At 45.6% G+C, this 19611-nt stretch overlaps 1 protein-coding gene across 1 annotated transcript; it reads left to right on the top strand.

The window, feature by feature from the left end:
* Nucleotides 1-122: 122 nt before the first annotated feature.
* dcaf5 (ddb1 and cul4 associated factor 5) lies at nt 123-19611 on the top strand. Its single transcript, XM_015969189.3, has 9 exons — nt 123-492; nt 1052-1195; nt 9539-9575; nt 9659-9798; nt 12292-12421; nt 13167-13380; nt 16362-16428; nt 16778-16905; nt 18089-19611. Exons 1-9 carry the CDS (start codon nt 285-287, stop codon nt 19382-19384), a joined length of 2364 nt encoding a protein of 787 aa, XP_015824675.3. The 5' UTR covers nt 123-284; the 3' UTR covers nt 19385-19611.

The following is a 19611-nucleotide window of genomic DNA, read 5'->3' as shown; positions in this document are numbered from 1 at the left end:
ATAAAAAATCAGAAATTATTATTATTATTATTATTATTATTATTACTATTCCTGACTGGTGGTAGAGAATGGGCTGAGCCTGAGGGAGGGAGAGGGAGATCCTCTACCAGAGCACACAGCGGCTACCCGAACTAGAGAGGAGGAGCGACGCAGCAGCAGGCTGACAGACAGCGGTTCTACGATCTTCCATAATGTAGACCCAACAGAGAGTACGCTACATTGACCCAAGCGCACCGAGCTTTGGTGGAAATACCTGCGGAGCGAGGCGTCTTTCTTTGGAGAAAATGAAGGACCTGACGGGCTGCGGAATGCGCTCCTCGGTGGGCTTTCTGTCCCGCAGGGAGCTGACAGGTCAGCCGCTCATGATGGAGGAATTCCAGAGACGCAGGCTGGCTGGCTGCACCAGCCTCTACAAGAAAAACATGGAGGGACATTTTGGCTGCGTCAATGCCATAGAGTTTTCCAACAACGGCGGAGAGTGGTTGGTGTCCGGTAAGTTGACAGACTCCTTAGCATGCTAATGCTAGCTCGACAGGCTGTCAGCTGAAACGATTCCTATGTGCTGATGCTAACTTAGCCTAGCTTGTTTGGCTAGCTAGCTGTCGAGCTCTAAGCCACTCAACAGCTCTGTCTGAGCAGCAACATGGGTCCAGTTTTATATGTCGGCCTTAAAAATGTTAGGCTTCACCACTAAAGATTCGCTGTGCTGTATGTAATAATCACACCCTCTTGGAATCACAGGGCTGTTTATGTCCAGAGTGGATTAAAAATAATCATCTGGCCCAGTGTTGCATCTCGTGGTTTGCCATTTTGGTTCAACTTGGCATGTTTACTCTTCGCTGTTGTTGACTGGAAGCCCTCCATACCTGCTGAATTCAGCTCGATCCAGTTAGGGAGTTCTTAAACTTCGGACCTGTCGTCTGGCGAACATGATAAATTATACACTTTAATTTAAGACCTCTTTAATTTACTTCAGACGAGTCGAGGTTAGAACTTGTGAGAATTCCTGGTTTCTACACACATGTTGACAGGCTTCCTGTTTTTGCTGCAGGAGGAGATGACAGACGAGTGCTGCTGTGGCACATGGAGAAAGCCATTCACTCCCATTCAAAGCCAGTAAAGCTGAAGGGAGAGCACCTCTCTAACATCTTCTGCCTGGCTTTTGACAGCACCAACAAAAGGGTCTTCTCTGGTGGTGAGTCAGAGATGTGGGGTGTTGTCATGCACCTTTAGCACCATAACAGTCAGCGTACTGAAAGTTTGAGATCATCGAACATTTCTTGTTTTCAATGGAAACAAACAGGAAACTAGTCTAAAGGTGTGGGTGTTTTTTTCCACTAGTCAACATTGCAAGTACCTCTGACTTTTTACTCCATGGTCCCTGGAGCTTCACCTCTGTACCACATGGTCCAAGCTGCTCCCTAGAATTGGTGGGCGACGGTGGCACAGGATTAACTCGCCCCGTAATCGGAAGGTTGCATTTTCGAGCCCCACTCAGTCTGTCGCTGTCGTTGTGTCCTCGGGCAAGACACTTAACCCCCTTGCCTGCTGGTGGTGGTCGGAGGGACCGGTGGCGCCAGTGCTCGGCAGCCTCGCCTCTGTCAGTGCGCCCCAGGGCAGCTGTGGCTACCTCGTAGCTCATCCCCACCAGTGTGTGAATGGGTGAATGACTGATTGTGTTGTAAAGCGTCTTGGGGGGTTCCAGGACTCTAGAAGGCACTATAATACATACAGGCAATTTACCATTTACCATTAGAATTGGTCATCATTTGAACTCGAACAATTCCAGTTCCTTATTTCTATTCCAGATTTTCAGATCCAGAAACCATGCTCCCTGCCAGAATTATGACTGACTGCTTGTTCTTTAAAAATGTCTGACATGTCTTGGAAGCGTGTTTTAGTCCATGGCCATATATATAATATGGACAAGCACTACACACCGTCACCCGTAGGTTTTTGAATAGCTGAATTGAAGCCCACCATCGCCATCTTGGCTGTGTCTCGCATGTTGCCTCTTCCAGAAAATACAAAAATTGAGCTCTTGGAGGGGCAGTGAGGGTGGGGGCAGATGACATCCAACAAATTTTGAGAAGATGTAGCTACGAGCTAACTAAAGCTAATGGAGGATGGAAGGCGCTTTCAGCCAGAATGCCGTGGTTGAGCGACTCTGCTACCCTCAGCTTAGGCTGTAATACTTTTAACGTCAAGCTGAAGCCTTTTCTGGAACAAGCAGGGGGCAAGCTGCTAGTGCTAGCGCTGACGGCTCATTGGACACCTGTAAATCAAAAGGACACACTCATTATTCATAAGTTCAAGGTTATTTACATGTACAAAAAAATCGTTGTCATGATAGTAAACTTGACCTTTTTTTTGTACCTGCTGCAAACACTTTTATTTCTGCCGTGAAGTTGGCATTTTTAACATGGGAGTCAATGGCATTTTTTACAAAACACACCGTGCCGGCAAATCAGAGTAATATTATCGCAATAGTGTTCTATAAAAGTGACGGCACGGCGATGCGCGAATTTAGCTGCATTCGTTCCACCTTGCTTGGTAGTAATATTTCGGTAATTGTCTGTCTTATAAATGGTGAGTGTGCCATGGCACAACAGAGGGAGGTTTCATGATCACGTGGGGAGTTACTGCCGAGGTCCAACCGGCAACTACCGTATTTTCTGGAGTATTAAGTCGCTCCGGAGTATAAGTCACACCAGCCATAAAATGTGTAATGAAGAAGAAAAAAACATGTATGAGTTGCATTGGACTGTAAGTTGCATTTTGGTGGAAATGTTATTATTTTTCTTACAAAATCTGAGACCAAGCATTTCACATTGCAAGACAAGTACCGGTAACAATAACAGAATATACAACCAGGGCGCAGCACCGCACCACGGTCTCCAGCAGAGGATGGCGGTATTGCAAACCCTCCCAGCAGGCAGGGTGAGCTCATTCCTGGGCTGGAGCCGGCCCACAGCACCCCGCCACAGGCTGCAGCGGGTGATGGCGGTGTTTCCGGAACTGCGCTGCTCTGGGTTGCTGCATGTTGGAGTAGCTCTGTTGACTTTATGTAAGTTTTGCCTTTTCTTGGACATACTTTTCTTGGCTCTTCTTCCGGCGCTCACAGGGAGCAGACGCTTCTGCCTTTTCCTCCCTTATCTGTGTTTTCCCAAGGCTCTTTTTGTCCCGTCTGCCTACAGAGCACTTCTCTGCATTTCCTCTGCAATCACCTTTTTCAGCATTTTTCAACATGGACTTAATTAATTGGTCATTCAACGCGATTGATAAGATTTTTTCTACAATGAGGACGGAGGAGGGGGCTCACGCTTGTCCTCAGGGGACACATGCAGCGGGATATATGTTTGATTCCTGGAAGAAGTGGAATATCATCTGTCTCTCTCAGCTGTCCATTGAGGACGTCGAAGATTTGTGGATATTTGGCCTGATGATCGTTGGATTTCTTCTGATTGGAGTGGGAGGATATCTGGCTTTCCATAAAATTGGGATGACGGGAGCGATTGGAGGGCGACCTGCATCCATGGACGGCACCGTCCGTGTGGATACCTCACAGACTGGGATGTTGCTCGAGGTGAATCGCAAGCTGGACAATGTCTTGGCTGCGTTACCGGTGTTAGCACGCAGGATTGATAACATCTCGGAAAGGGTCACCGGACGGTGTGGAGATGTTTAATCACTGAATTGGCTTCACTGGAGGACTTGAATGATCAATACAGACTTAAGGCAGAGAGGAAAAATTATCTCTGTCTGACCCAAACAAAGTTTCTGTTATCGAATCTGACGCCATTAGCAGCCTTGGAGTTGCATGCAAAACCCCCACGCTGGAAGGAATGCTGACAAATGCTGTGAATCTCTATACCCCCCCCCCCACCCCCGCCTTCAGATTGTGGTCTCCACCGAGGTCATCAAGCTGAAGGACTCACTGCTCTCTGCTTCCTCATGACCTCCCTCCCACCTGCGGAGACAGCTGGTTGAGCGCCACACAGGCCGCCCCCGCTGAGGAAACCATGATCCCAGCCCCTCCCCCCTACCTACCGGGTCTCATGTTGTGAACTGTGACGTTTGTTGCTTACATGTCGGGTGGTTTTTTTGCATTGGAGTGCTACACCCTGCTGGTGTAACCCTGTTAATGCCTTTTTTTCTCCCTCCCTGAACTTCCCTCATGTATTCCTTTACTCATCTACAAAGGAGCGCCGTTATGGCTGCTCCCATGGTCTGCCTGTATCTGTCTTGTCTATATGTGTGTGTGTGTAACCTTGGTCAGGTTGTACCATGGAGTCAAGTTCCTACGCTCTGAAAGGAGTGCTGGCAATAAAATTCATCTGATTCTGATTTGGTCTTCTAGTTTCTCAAGAAAAACTGTATTATTTTTTTTTTTACATTTTACTTTTCTGTTTCTGGTGCTGTGAAGCTTGGAGGATTTTTACTGCTATTTTTTTCACTTTTTGAGCATTTGTTATGATGCGTAAGCATGGCAAAAAGCTGGTTTACAATCGGGAGCAGCTGATTAACATTGGAAAGGCTGAAATAAAACCTCAACTGAAGCCACAAATCCCAAATCAGCTAAAACGCAAGAAGAGTGGGTGCAGAGCGGGAGCAAAACGGAGACAGAGAAAGAGGAAATTCAAACCATCTCTTCCATCGATCATAATGGGCAATGTGAGATCACTGGCCAACAAGATGGAGGAACTCCAAGCCCTTTCAAGGACTCAGCCAGAGTTTCGGCAGTGCAGTGTTATGTGTTTCACTGAGACGTGGCTGCAGGACCATATACCCGATTCCAGCATCTCTCTGCCAGGATTCCTGACTGTACGAGCAGACAGAGATCTGAAGAGGAGCGGGAAAAGAAAAGGAGGTGGAGTGGCAGTGCTTGTCAACAACAGATGGTGCCATCCAGGTCATGTTTCAGTGAAATGTCGTCTCTGCAGCCCAGATGTTGAACTCTTGGCAGTAAGTTGTTGCCCATATTATTTGCCAAGAGAGTTCACCAGTGTTGTCTTGGCAACCTTTTGTATTCCACCTTCAGCCATTGCTGAAAATGCATGTGATGCCATCAGTTCCGTTGTCGCTAAGCTACAAACCCAGCACCCCAATGCATTTGTGACTATATCTGGTGATTTTAATTATGCCTCGCTCTCTGATACACTTCCAACACTTCAACAGATTGTCAGCTGCTCCACCAGAGAAAACAAGACATTGGATTTGTGTTATGCAAATGTAAAGAATGCATACATGTCCAAAACAAGACCTCCTCTGGGACAATTGGATCACAATCTTGTTTTTCTCTGTTCAGAATACAAACCACTTGTTCAGAGGCAACCTGTGACAAGACGAACTGTGAGAAAATGGTCACAGGACGCTGAAGAAGCCCTGCAGGGTTGTTTTGAGACCACAGATTGGATGACTCTCTGCCAAGGATATGAAGAGGACATCAATGTCTTGACTGGACGTGTCACTGACTATATAAACTTCTGTGTGGACAACATCATACCCATCAGAACAGTGAGATGCTTCGCTAATAACAAACCCTGGATCATCAGTGAACTGACAAATCTGCTAAATGAGAAAAAAAGAGCCTTCAAAGTCAAAGTCAGTTTTATTGTCAATTCTGCCACATGTACAGGACATACAGAGAAATGAAATTACGTTACTCTCAAACTCTCGCTAGATAGCAAATAAACATTTAGTATAAAAAAGTAACCAAGTTCAGAGAGACTGTGGGGGAAAAGAGAGGAGAGGGGGGAGAGCCGGGAGGGAGTTTAGCTTCCTAACTGCCTGATGGATAAAGCTGTCCTTCAGTCTGTTGGTCCTAGCCTTGAGACTCCGCAGTCTCCTCCCTGACGGCAGCAGCTCGAAGAGGCTTTGCATTGGGTGAGTGGGATCAGCCGCAATGTGAAGGGCCTTTTTTGTGAGACGGGTGCTGTAAATGTCTGGTAGGGAGGGGAGAGAGACCCCATTAATCTTCTCTGCTGCTCTCACTATACGTTGGAGGGTTTAAAGGCAGGATACGTTGCAGGCTCCAAACCACACAGTGATGCCGCACGACAGGATGCTCTCGATGGTGCCTCTGTAGAAAGTGTACAGGATGGGGGCTGGTGCTCTTGCTCTTCTTAGTTTGCGGAGTAAGAAGAGACACTGCTGCGATTTCCTAGCCAATGCTATTGTGTTCTTCATCCAGGAGAGATCCTCTGTAATGTGCACACCCAGGAACTTGGTGCTGCTCACTCTCCACAGACACACCGTCGATGGTCAGAGGAGCATGCTGAGTGTGTGCTCTCCTGAAGTCCACAACAATCTCCTTGATCTTCTCCACATTTAGAGAGAGGTTGCTGTCAGCACACCATGTGGTAAGGCAGCTCACCTCGTTCCTGTAGTTGGTCTCATCCCTGTGGTTTATGAGACGCACTACTGTTGTGTCATCCGCAAACTTGATGAAGAGGTAGCTGTGTAATGGTGTACAGTCGTGGGTCAGCAGAGTGAAGGGGGGGGGGGGGGGGGCTCAGCACACATCCCTGAAGGGCCCCGTGTTTAAAATGATGGTGCTGGATGTGTTTCTGCCGACCCGTACTGCTTGTGGTCTTCCAGTGAGGACGTCCAACAGCCAGTTACACAGTGAGGTGTTGAGACCCAGTTGGACCAGTTTTTGAGTAAGCTGTTGGGGGGATGATGGTGTTGAATGTTGAAGTCTATGAACAGCATTCGGACATATGAGTCTTCTTTGTCCAGATGTGTGAGTGCTGAGTGGAGTGCAGTGGAGATTGCGTCATCGGTCGAGCGATTGGGCCGGTATGCAAAGGGTCCAGGGAGGGGGGCAGAACAGACTGAATGTGTTCCATGACTAACCGTTCGAAGCACTTCATAAGGATGGGAGTAAGTGCAACAGGACCGTAGTCATTGATGAAGGAGGGAGACAGGGAATTATTGAAGAGTATACAGAAGCAACTGAAGATCAAGATCAGAGACAGCAAGGAGGCATACAAGAAGAAGCTGGAGAACAAACTACAGAGGAACAATATCAGAGATGTCTGGTCAAGGATGAAGAAGATCACAGGCTTCAAGCAGAGGAAGGATTGCACAGATGGCAGCCTGGACACAGCCAATGAACTGAACAAATTCTTCAATAGGTTCAGTTCAGGAACAAACCCAGCATCCTCCTCGCCTGTCCCCAGCCAATCAGACATCCCATCCTCCTCTGATCCAACATTTTCCTGTCACACGCCAGCTCTTTTGTCCTCTAACACAGTCATTGACTCTTTTGGTGTTATAAATCTGTCTTCAATCAAGTCAGGAGATGCTGCTGCCCCATTTACCTCCCACCTATCTGTCTCTAGAAGTCAGGTGAAGAGGCAGCTGGAGAGACTGAACAGGAACAAGGCTGCAGGTCCAGATGGTGTCAGCCCCAGAGTACTGAAGGTCTGTGCAGAGCAGCTCTGTGGGATTCTGCAGCACCTCTTCAACCTCAGCCTGGCCCAGGAGAAGGTTCCAGTCCTGTGGAAGACATCCTGCCTTGTTCCAGTTCCAAAAAAAACTCGCCCATCAGTCAACGACGACTACAGACCGGTTGCTCTGACATCCCACATCATGAAGGTCATGGAGAGACTCCTGTTGGTCCACCTGAATAAGCAAACTAGGACATATCAGGACCTGCTGCAGTTTGCTTATCGCCATGGAGTTGGAGTTGAAGATGCCATCATCCAGCTGCTTCAACCAATCCACTGTCATCTGGACAAAGCAGGCAGCACTGTCAGGGCCATGTTCTTTGATTTCTCCAGTGCATTTAACACAATTCAGCCTGATTTACTTTGCCAGAAACTCCAGAAGACACAGGTGAGGGCCTCAACTATCGCCTGGATTAAAGACTACCTGACAAACAGACCACAGTTTGTGAGGCTGAAGAACTGCACATCAAACCAGGCAATCAGTAACACTGGAGCACCACAGGGGACTGTACTCTCACCATTCCTTTTCACCCTGTACACCTCAGACTTCCAGTACAAATCAGAGACCTGTCATCTACAGAAATACTCAGATGACTCTGCAGTTGTCGGGTGTATCAGAGATGGACAGGAAGCTGAGTACAGAGAGCTGGTGGAGCGCTTTGTGGCATGGTGTGGAAACAATCATCTGACCTTGAATGTGAACAAAACAAAGGAGATGATTTTAGACTTCAGAAGAAACAGGGTGGAGTCAAACACTGTTTCCATCATGGGAGAAGAAGTGGAGGTGGTTGAGGAATACAAATACCTTGGAGTTCACCTGGACAACAGACTGGACTGGAGAAAGAACAGCGAAGCCGTTTACAAGAAGGGACACAGCAGACTGCACTTCTTGAGGACGCTTAGGTCCTTCATTGTCGGTAGCAAGATGCTGCAGACCTTCTACAAGTCTGTTGTTGAGAGTGTAATCTCTTCAGCCATCGTCTGTTGGGGTAGCAGCATCAGAAGCAGGGACCTGAAAAGGCTCAACAGCCTAATAAAAAAGGCTGGTTCTGTTCTGGGGACGACTGTGGAACCACTGGAGGAGATAATGCAAAGAAGGATTCTCCAGAGAATCAAGAAAATTATGGACAACCCTGAGCATTCTCTTCACAAGACTGTCCGACAACGGAAGAGTGTCTTCAGTCATAGGCTTCTTCAGTTTCGCTGCAACACTGACCGCTACTGGAGATCCTTCCTGCCAGCAGCCATTGTAATATACAACAACTCTTTGATGACTTGATTATTATTATTATTCTGAGCTACTACAGCAATCAATTTCCCTCAAGTATTTTTGAATTGAATTGAATTCAATTGAAACCCTCCCAGCGGGACAGGGTAGGTCATTCCTGGGTCGGAGCCGCCCGGCCCGCAGCAGCTCGCCACAGGCTCCAGTAGGTGATGGCGGGGCAGAGGAGCTGATACCTGGACTGGAGCCGGCCCACAGCAGTGCGCCACGGTCTCCAGCTGGTGATGGCGGGGCAGAGGAGCTTATTCCTGGTCCGGAGCCAGTCCGCAGCAGCGTGGTATACATAATTTGATATATAGGACACTTTAGTATATAAAACGCAGGACCAGCCAGACTATGAAAAAAAAAGTGTGACTTATATTCCGAAAAATATGGTATATTGAAAATGAACGAAAACACGGGCAAAAACTTTCACTCTGGTAAACGGAAGCGTCTGAGATGATAAACTGAAGCGATGCAGACCTCCATGAGCTTCTGTCCATTAGAGCCAGAGCTCAGATCACCAGAGACAGCACGGGGACTGTGGGGGATGGACAACTTTAGGGGCGGCTTGTTTAAAAAACTTAACGATCGCAGCTTTAATCACAATAAAAACCAAGTTATGTCCAAGATAAACGGAAGACGGCCACCTACACCTTTATGCCACCACCATGTAATCTTTTATAAAAGGACACAATTGCGCAATATTACTGCCACAGTCTGACCACTTATAAGTCACTTAAGGCTGATCAAGTCATCTTTAATAGAAATCCCCAAAGTTATCTAGTTCATAAAATTAGCATTTGTATTTCCTTTACAGGAAATGATGAACAAGTGATTCTTCATGATGTAGAAAGGTGAGTAAAAGCAACACGGACACCTCTGGGTACTTCTCTGACATTGGTTAAACTGGTGTATTGGATGGTTTTTGCTCCTGCAGACGGGAAACTCTGAATGTGTTCCTGCATATCGACGCTGTGTACAGTCTCTCCGTCAGCCCGGTCAACGACAACGTGTTTGCCAGCTCCTCCGATGATGGTCGCGTTCTCATCTGGGACACCCGCGAGCCGTCACACGGAGGTGAGAACAGATGGGGTCTATAATAATTCAGATTTTCAATCCTTAAAATCCAAAATGGACTTTTTTTTAAATGAATTTTAACAGCATGTCTCTGCAATGGTTACTATGAAGAAGTCAGTTATTTGTGTTGATTTAAAGGTCCAAAAAACAAATGGAAAATATTCCAAATTTTTAAAAATCATCTTGAATGTTCTGGTGTTTGGTGAAACTTCATGTACCAATGTATAAAACTGACTAAACCACCGTTGATTACGCTCCAACAGAGTGATTTAAAAAGCAGCTCCTCTGCTGTCTCACAAGGATTTATAAGAAACTAATAGTAAAATCAACTTGTTGATGGTTGAACTAAAAATGCTGTGGATCATCTTACCTGACATCCGGATCTTTCTATTTTTGGAAGCTCTCTTTTTGTCCAAGTCGGCATGATGATATATTTAACAGCTGGCTGTCATGTTTGCCTGTCAGGTCCCAGTTTTAAAGGAATAAAAGTCGCAAATAAGTGATTGTGTCCAAATTTTCAGATGGTGGAGCCACATATAAAGTGTGTGAGGTTCCATTATACGTTCTGTTGCATGTAGAGATGGTTGTGGGTTTAAACTGCGAAGATCAGACCTGCCATCTGGCGCCAACAGCATCATTAATTCACCATATCTAACATCTATTCTTAATTCTGCTGCTCAGTTTGAACCTCAGCAGGTAATTTTCACCATGCCTAGATAATGAATCCCAGTACTCACACTGTGCCCTATGGTCTTCTATGAAGTGCACTTGGAGGAAGTAAACAGTGTAATGTTCTGAGCAAAGAAGGGAAAAATAAGAGTCATTCCGTTCCGTTACAACAGTAAGGTTACAAGTGCGTGGTATACAAGTGTGCTAATAATTGCCGTATTGGGACAGGGGGCATTGCGTCACCGACCGCAACGCATGCCAGGATGCTGGTCACGGTGCTACTTTTTAAAAATACTTTATCAACTTTCAAACAACCAAAGTGTTATTTGAAAAAAAAATTACATTCGTTGTTGCTGTTTTTTAAAGATTCAGAGCATCAACTAATCGTCCTAAAATGAGCTACTTTCAGTTGAAAAAATACACAGGGCAGGTCAAAAGTTTGGACACACCTTCTCATTCAATGTGTTTTCTTTATTTTCATGGCCATTTACATTGGGGGATTCTCACTGAAGGCATCAAAACTATGAATGAACAAATGTGGAGTTATGTACTTAAAGAAAAAAGGTAAAATAGCTGAAAACATGTTTTATATTTTATTTTCTTCCAAATAACCACAATTTGCTCAGATTACTGCTTTGCATACTCTTGATGAGCTTGAAGAGGTAGTCACCTGAAATGGTTTTCCAACAGTCTTGAAGGAGTTCTTAGAGGTGTTTAGCACTTGTTGGCCTCTTTGTAAATGGTCATGGTCATGAAAATAAAGAAAACACATTGAATGAGAAGTTGTGTCCAAACTTTTGGTCTGTACCGCACTTGAGCCTTTTCTTCCGCAGCAATGGATTGTGGGTAATGCCGTTCACCCAAGTCTGCAACAATGCGGACTTGGGTGACGTGCGGATCAAGGGTGCAAAAGGAATGTGGTCAACTTCCGTACTTGAGAATCAGGACACCCTATGCACTCGCACCTTTGGCCAGGATCGCACAACTGAAGGATGCAAGTGTGGAAGTGCAAGCAACTGGATTGGGCCAATGTGTTGGGATGGTGCCGTCTGAGTGGCTGTTTAGTTTTGTGTTAAAGCAACACTAAATAAGTTTCCCACTTCTCCTTCCTACGGTTGAAAGTAGAATTACAACTGTTGTACACAGCCGTGCTGCAGCCTCCTATAGCTAGTGCTAACAACAAGCTAATGCAAAAAAAGAGCTAACTAATACCTAATAAGCTACAAATTTAAATGACCCACACTGTTAGGACAATAAAAATTACTTACAAGTCAAGGAGCAACAAAGCCAGATCATCATCAGTTTGTGATTTCATAGCCTCCTTTAGCTTCCACTGACGAGTGTAGGCCTTGCCGATGTTCTCTGGTTCTAGGTCTATGCTTCGCCTCCAAAGACATTGCTTTCTAATTTTAAATTCCAGGCTCTGCCATGATGCCAGCAAAAAAAGCTAAATGGTTCTTTTGTGTTTTTTACTGACGGTAAGTGAACTGGAAAAGCTAACTGCTAGCCTTTGTGTTAGCGACCGGCACAGTGAACATCTGTTGCCATAAAGCAGGTAGCACCCCCCCGCCCCCGCTAGTGTTCCTGCCTGAACCACAGAAGTGGTAAGTTCAGTTTCTGGTCAGCAGAGGGGAGCAGAGTGCTGTCCAGTGTTAATCTGATCACGTTTCTTTCTCAAGAATCACTGAAACCAGTTTGAAAGCTATAGCTTAAAGTGTTAAAACCCCTATAGTGTTGCTTTAGCAAGCAGCTGACCAGGTGTACCTGATAAGGTGGCTGGTCAGTGTAACGAGAGGTCGTGCATCTGTTCTGTTCTCTCTGTAGAGCCGTTCTGCCTGGCTAGCTACCCATCAGCCTTCCACAGTGTGATGTTTAACCCCGTGGAGCCTCGGCTGCTCGCCACAGCCAACTCTAAAGAGGGCGTTGGATTGTGGGACATCCGTAAGCCACGCAGGTACTACAGTTTATTTATTAGGGGTTTTTTTGTGTGTGCTTTACCAGTAGATGTTTTTATTTTTACCAGTCAGATGTACATAAATGTCAGATACATTGATTTTGTTTAAATTAGTTCAGAAATATTACAAATGTCTTCCCAATAATTGCCCCTTTTATTTGTATCAGACTCAGAAGTTTGGACTAACTCTATTCTCCCAGCGTCCACCAGATGTAACAGTTACATTTCCAACAAACAAACTAGGAGCAGCTCCACAACTATAGGCTGCAAAATTATCACACTACTGAATAAAATAAGAGAAGATGAACTTGGGTAAATAAAATGGCAGATAAAAATAATCAAGGGTTCCTGTTGGGCTCTACAAAAAGATCTCTAGTCAACTTTAGAAGTAGCTCCCAGCTGAGAGGGATTTCATAAAGTAATTAGATTAACCATCGGGGTTATTTAAATGAGCTTTCATCTGTACTGATGGGTGATTTTTTTCAATTAAATCAAACCAGATCCTTCTGTTAAGTTTATTTAATAAAGTCCCTTAATGCTAGAAGCTGGATGTAAAATACTTTAGTTTTCTTTAAAAACAAAGTGGAAGAGTCTTCTTTTAATAACAAGTTTGTTTGTTTGCTGGATAAACTGTAAGACCTGCTGTTCATCACCTTTAGAACCGATGAGACAATCTTCTGTTTGGTTGCGTTACTTTGGGACATTTGGCTCGTACGTTATCTGCTCTCTCTTCCTGTTCCCTCAGCTCGCTGCTCCGTTATGGAGGCAGCATGTCTTTGCAGAGCGCCATGAGCGTTCGCTTCAACAGCACAGGAACTCAGCTGCTGGCTCTCCGGCGCCGTCTGCCGCCCGTGCTCTACGAGCTGCACTCCCGCCTGCCCAGCTTCCAGTTTGACAACCAGGGCTACTTCAACTCGTGCACCATGAAGAGCTGCTGCTTTGCCGGGGACAAAGATCAGGTAGGTCAGAATTTTGGTGCATGAACTGCTTTACAGCTTGAGTAAGCTTTTCCATTTCAACTTTGAAGCCAGTGAGACCCGCTGTAATAAATGACCCACGGAGTGGGATTCAGGTCCTGATGCAGTTAGCAGATGCGCAAAATAACCTGGTGGAAAAATGTTCTAAATGTCTTTATGGTAGCTAAAAATAAAAGGATGGGCCTCTGCTGTTAGATGTGACATCACCTCATAGTAACGTTTATTATGTTAACCGCATTCCGGGTGTCAGCCCTGTTCATGAGGGCTTCTAAAGAATGATTATTCACATCACTAGTGATAGAGGAGGTTCTGCTGAGTCATGCCAAGGCTGTAGGGACAGGTTGTTGGTTAGATTCTGCTGGAAAAGATTCATTGACCCAGTGATGAGAAATCTTTAATTAATTAATAGAGCAACCCACATTAGTGAAGAATTTATTGATGTTTGTGACTTATGACGTTTTTTTCACCTAAGTTTCAAAATAAGGTCAAAATATTATTTCCAGAATAAAGCTGCAGTGATGAGGAAAAGTGAAACATTTCTGGAGTAATCCAGGTCATGAACCGCACTGTGCTGTGTACCCCAGAGTTTGCACCATAAATTTCACCCTGAAGTGAACGGGGAGCCAGTGCAGAGACACCAGCACAGAAGTAACATGCTTCCTATGTGTCATGCCTGTCAAGAAACTAGAAGACGCATTTTGGACTAATTGTAGTTGTGCCACCTCACCCTGACTTAGGCCGGCATACAGCACATAACATTAGTCCCTTCTGGATAGGACCAAAGCACGAGTGACAGATTCCAGGTGAACTCTAGATAGCAGGGGTTTAACTCTAGCTGAGCGACGTAGGTTAAAAAAGCATGACCGCACAACGTAATTAATATGCGTGTCAAACTTGAGACCAGAATCGATTTTCACACCTAAATTGGTAACGGTGCTCTTCTCACTAGCAGCCTCACCCCGGGTTTCGACGGGAGCCGTCAGCAGCACGTTACTGCAGGAGCACGTCTTGCTCGCGTAAGCTGCTGCTTGGCCCTTCCCACGAGACGCGAAGCAGCAGGGGAGCCGCTGTCACGGACCGAGCACGAAGTCACAGTAAACACAACAACAAGCAGGAGAAAATTACAACATGGTTTGTGTTTTATGTTCTGTCCGTTTTATAATCGCCAATACGGACCTGAAAAACAAAGGAGACCGCTAGCTAGGTGATAACTTCTCACGGGGACGCACAGTGAGTAACCTTTTTTAAAAGTAAAGTAACCGGAAGGCAGTACGTTCTTTATTCTGAAAATCCCGGAAGCTTCTCTCAATTTCCGCGTCCGATTTCCTGTCTTTCCTTCCCCAAAAATGTCGAACTTGACCCGTTTCAGAGGCGTCGCGCGTAGAAAATAGAACCGGCGCGTAAAGGCCGCGACATGCTGCTCCTGAGACGTGGCCGACTCGCGCTGCTGACGGCTCCAGTGGAAAAGGTTCTGTTGACCACAGCGGTTCCTATCAGCAGCTATGACGTGCTGCTGCAGTAACGTGCTGCTGACGGCTCCTGTGGAAAGCCAGGGTAAGGTTCAAGATCAACATCAGTGCTGACATTATCTGCCATACCCGGAGAGAAAACTATGACCTCAGTTTTGTCATCATTCAGGTGCAGAAAGTATAAATATTATTATTATTATCATCAAAACTGAGGATTCTGGTTGTTTTCACTGGATAAACAACAACAGGAAGTGGTTTCTTCTGTGTTTGGTTTATGGTATGTCAACCTAAACCATCTATCCACCCCTCACCTATCCATCCATCCTTGCATGCCTTCTTCTCTTCGTTCGTTCATTCATTCATTAAATAATTCATCCATCCATCCAGGGGCTGCATGGTGGCGCAGTGGTTAGCACTGTTGCCTCGCAGCATGAAGGTTGCAGGTTCGAAACTCAGCTGTGGTCTTTCTGCGTGGAGTTGCGTGTTCTCCCCATGCATGCGTGGGTTTCCTCCGGGTACTCCGGTTTCCCCCACAGATCACAACATGCCCTATGGGTTATAAATTGTAAGTTGCTTTGGATAAAAGTGTCTGCCAAATAAACATCCATCCATCCATCTTTGTAATATGCATTCAGTCTGGATGTCAAACGATGCGATGGAGATTTGGAGCATAATGATGATGCCTGGCCCAAAATAGGGACAGGAAACTTGACGAAGATTGTTGGTATGGCTGCTCTGTAATTTGTACAAAACCACACTGAGACTAAACCCTATCTTACTGTTTTTAGCAGCAAAGATGCAAAATCACGTCTAGTTTTAAGTTTTACTAGCTTTACACTCTTTATGAGCGTTTGAGGCTTGGCCAGACAACAAAACAGTGATACATTTTAGCATCTCAGCACAAGAAGTGCATCTGTTTATCAGTAACTCCACAGACAGCAGAGGATTTTCACATGGTGGTGTTGGAGGCAGCCACTGGCCGCGCTAAGCTAATGGAAGGAAAACGGGGAGAGAACATTCCTTCTTGGTGGAGTCCACAAGGAGCTACGCTGAACTCAGTTAGCTACAGGAGGAGGAATATTTCAGTTTTAGAACTTTAACACAAAAAGTCTCTTTAACTGTTAGAAATACAGCAATGTGGTGATAAAAAAGAAAAGTGGAGCAGTGGAGAGAGAGGTGCGTAGATCAGCAGGAGCTTTACACATGGAAATTAAAAACCATTTCTTCTGTGCTTGTTAGTTTAAGACACCCTAAACCCCATTGTCAGAGAGAACAGAGCACTCTCCACCCCAGCACAGAGCTTTAAGTGAAACCATCTGTGTTCATAAGTCCTAAATCAGACCAGGAGCTCAGCCAGGGTCAGACCCTTGTGTCATTTATAGACTCAGAACACCGATAACATCTGCTAGTTTGTGTTGGATTTCCAACACACAGCAGATCTTTTCTCCATTTTGGTGAAGTTTAATTTAAGTGTGCATTTGTTTTCCTCCTCAGTACATCCTGTCTGGATCGGATGACTTCAACCTCTACATGTGGAAGATCCCAAACGACCCAGAAGCAGGTGAGTTAGTCAGATTGCCTGCAGGCCTGCTTATATGTCTGAATGTGAAGCATTAGGGGTCCTGCATGACGCAGCAGAAGGGTTTGATTGCTGTTCTTAGTTAAGCTAGACTATTGTTGGAGTCCATGAGTGGGATGCGTGTGTTTTTATATGATGCCTTTGTAGAGTTTTCTTCCTGGCCAGTTTGAAGTCAGACCAGTGCCTCATGACTAAAAAGAACTTATTTACTTGATCTGTCTTAGTAAGTTTTATTATTGCTTTAGATGTGTCATTAACATTATTATTAACATTATTAGTGTTTCTTGTTCGTTTCGTGTCAGCATCACATTAACAAACCCTTCCTTTAAAGGAGGCCCTGGTCGAGTGGTGAATGGAGCTTTCATGGTTCTGAAGGGCCACCGCTCCATAGTCAACCAGGTTCGCTTTAACCCTCACACCTACATGATCTGCTCCTCTGGTGTGGAGAAAGTCATCAAGGTTAGTAAAGAGGGCAAAAGCTATTATCATTAATACATTTAACATAGAAGAGCCATCGTTGTCCCCAGTGGATCCCCTGAGCCGTTTTCTCGTACCATGAGTACCCCTTAGTCAAACACATTGATGATTCCCCAAACGTACAACTGATTATTAAAAAAAATAATTTAGTTACTAATGAGTAACTATGAGCAAGTGTGTCGGCCTTTTTATCCTGGGAATCAGGAGTTGTTTTTGATTATCTTGTTGCTTTCTTTTTGCCCTGATTGTGCCCTGAACAATTTTATGACTGAATAAATAAACAAGCAAATAAAATCAACATTAATTGAAAAATCGTCTTAAATAATCGAGATCTCAATTTCAGTCACAATAATCGTGATTATCATTTTTGCCATAATCGAGCAGCCCTACAATGTTTATTTATTTATGTCTAAATGAATGTTTTTTTATACATTCTCGCATACCAGATGAATTTCAGCAAAACGAAAACTTCTAAAAATGACTGAAGAACATTTAACGTTCAAACTTTATTTAAAAAAATACAAAACCTTTCAAGTAGTTTTTATGTTGTGTTATTATTCATTCTTCAGACAAAGCAACACAAAAATGAATAAAGATTAAGATATTTAAGTAAAATCCAAGCTAAATGTGATGAAAACACAAATTTACAAATAATTTGAACTGAAGTGAAAATTGTAAAAACAGAAGTAACATTTCTTCTACTTTGTTCATTCCTGATTCATTTAATCACTTAACGTTTTTCATTTGCAGGTAAAAGGATGATTAAAAAAGGCTGGAGGTTTATCCTTTTTTCTGTCCCTGGTTGAGCGGCGCTCTGATCATTAGGTCTGGGGTTATTAGAGGTCAGACGTGCGGTGCGCACCGGCCGCATGGGATGAGAGAAATAGAGTTAAGCTGCAAAGAACTTGAGCGTTTTTATTGTGAGAAACTGCTCAATTCACATCTTACGTGTAAAGCTCATTTTTTCAGTGTACCCCCTGTAATGCTCTGATGGGCCACTAGGGGTACGCAAACCCCTGGTTGGGAATCACTTTTCTAGGAAAGGCTTCAGGGTCACTAAAGCTCCAAGAAACATCGTTGAGGGTTTTGTTCTCACTTGTACTTAATTTATCCCTGTTTTCTTCTTCCCCTCTGTTCCTCTTCAATGCTTCTCTGTCCATCCCAGCTGTGGAGTCCCTACCAGCAGCCTGACAGTGAGGGGGACCTGGAGAGCCGGGTGGAGGACAAATCACGCAGCCTCTACTCCCACGAGGAGTACATCAACCTGGTGCTGAACAGCGGCAGTGGGCTGTCCCACGACTACATCACCCAGTCTATAGAGGAGGACCCACGCATGATGGCTTTCTTTGACTCCTTGGTACGCCGAGAGATCGAGGGCTGGAGCTCAGACTCTGACAGTGATCTTAGTGAGGGTGCCATCATGCAGCTTCATGCTCGTGGGCGCCGTTCCACACGGGCCACATCAGCAGCTCCTGCTGCTGCCACAGCCACGACTACTGCTGCTTCTGAGCACCGCAGTGACTCGGATAACTCCTCTTCCTCCTTTTTGGCTGGACCCGATGGTTCAGGAGGGGACGAACCAGGCAGAGAGGATGGGGAGGAGTGCCCCAGGAGACGAAGGAGGCCGCATCATCAGTCGGGCTTCCTGGTGAATGAAGATTCAGACTCAAGTGAATTTTGGCTTGACCCCATGCCCCGTCCTCGATCCCCTAGTCCCAGGGACAACTCCACCCTCTCCAGCGCTACATCCTCACCTTCTCTTCCTGCCGGAGCCTCCAGCTCATCCACGTCCACATCCACTTCCAGTTCCAGCAGTGACGATGAGGAGCGGCGCAGCTCGGTGAGGCGCCAAAACGTCATGAGGCGTCAGCGCATGCAGGTGGTCCTTAGAGGTGCGACTCCTCAGAGGTCCATCCAGGCTCTGTTCTCAGCGATTGACTCCTGCAACTACCCATCGATCTCAGTCGATGAGGTGTCGTCCTCCTCTTCAGGTGAGGAACAAAACTCCCTCCAAATCAAGCCGCAAACCGTCGGCGTCACGGAGGAGGACAAGTGTCTGAGTCCATCTGACTTTGTGTGTCCAAGTCCAGAAATGTCTCCTCAGAGTCACGTGAATGAGGACGAGGACAGGACAGAGCAGGACAGACACACTTCTGCTTCTCCCCTGTTGCTGGAGGCCTACAGGACTGATGGTCTGGAGCCGGTTTTAGTCAGCCCTGATAGTGGAGAGGCCACCAGGAGCTCGGCAGCAGCAGACAGCAGCCCCCAGAGCCGACCCGGTTTGGGGATAAACGGGCAGCACCGGCCTGTGACTCCAGCTAACCCATGTGTGTCCTCGGAGTCGGAGGAAGAGACTGCAGCTGAAGACCGGAGGAGAGAGAAGGGCTCTCTGAAACGGACTCACACAGGTTCAGAGCGGCGAGCCGAGAGAGCCGAGCTCCTCCCACACACAAAGAGCTGAAGCTGCCTCCTGATCTAAAACAACTTTTTTGTTAGGAACTGAATTTTCTATGTTTTGTTTTTTGTTTTTCTACACTTCAGCTTTTTCAGTGTTTGACTCGTCATGTAACGAGATCTGCTGATGAGCTGGAGATGTTAAAAAGGAAAGCGTGATGGATGTTTGTTCTATCGTTTAGATCAAATAGTTGGGACAGTGTTGCCATCCTTTAGGTCTAACCTCAGATTACA

The sequence above is a fragment of the Nothobranchius furzeri genome, chromosome 18, assembly GCF_043380555.1.
Source record: "Nothobranchius furzeri strain GRZ-AD chromosome 18, NfurGRZ-RIMD1, whole genome shotgun sequence".
Classification (NCBI taxonomy): domain Eukaryota; kingdom Metazoa; phylum Chordata; class Actinopteri; order Cyprinodontiformes; family Nothobranchiidae; genus Nothobranchius; species Nothobranchius furzeri.
Note: the sequence above shows the minus strand (reverse complement) of the source record. Positions and strands in the feature narration are given on the sequence as shown.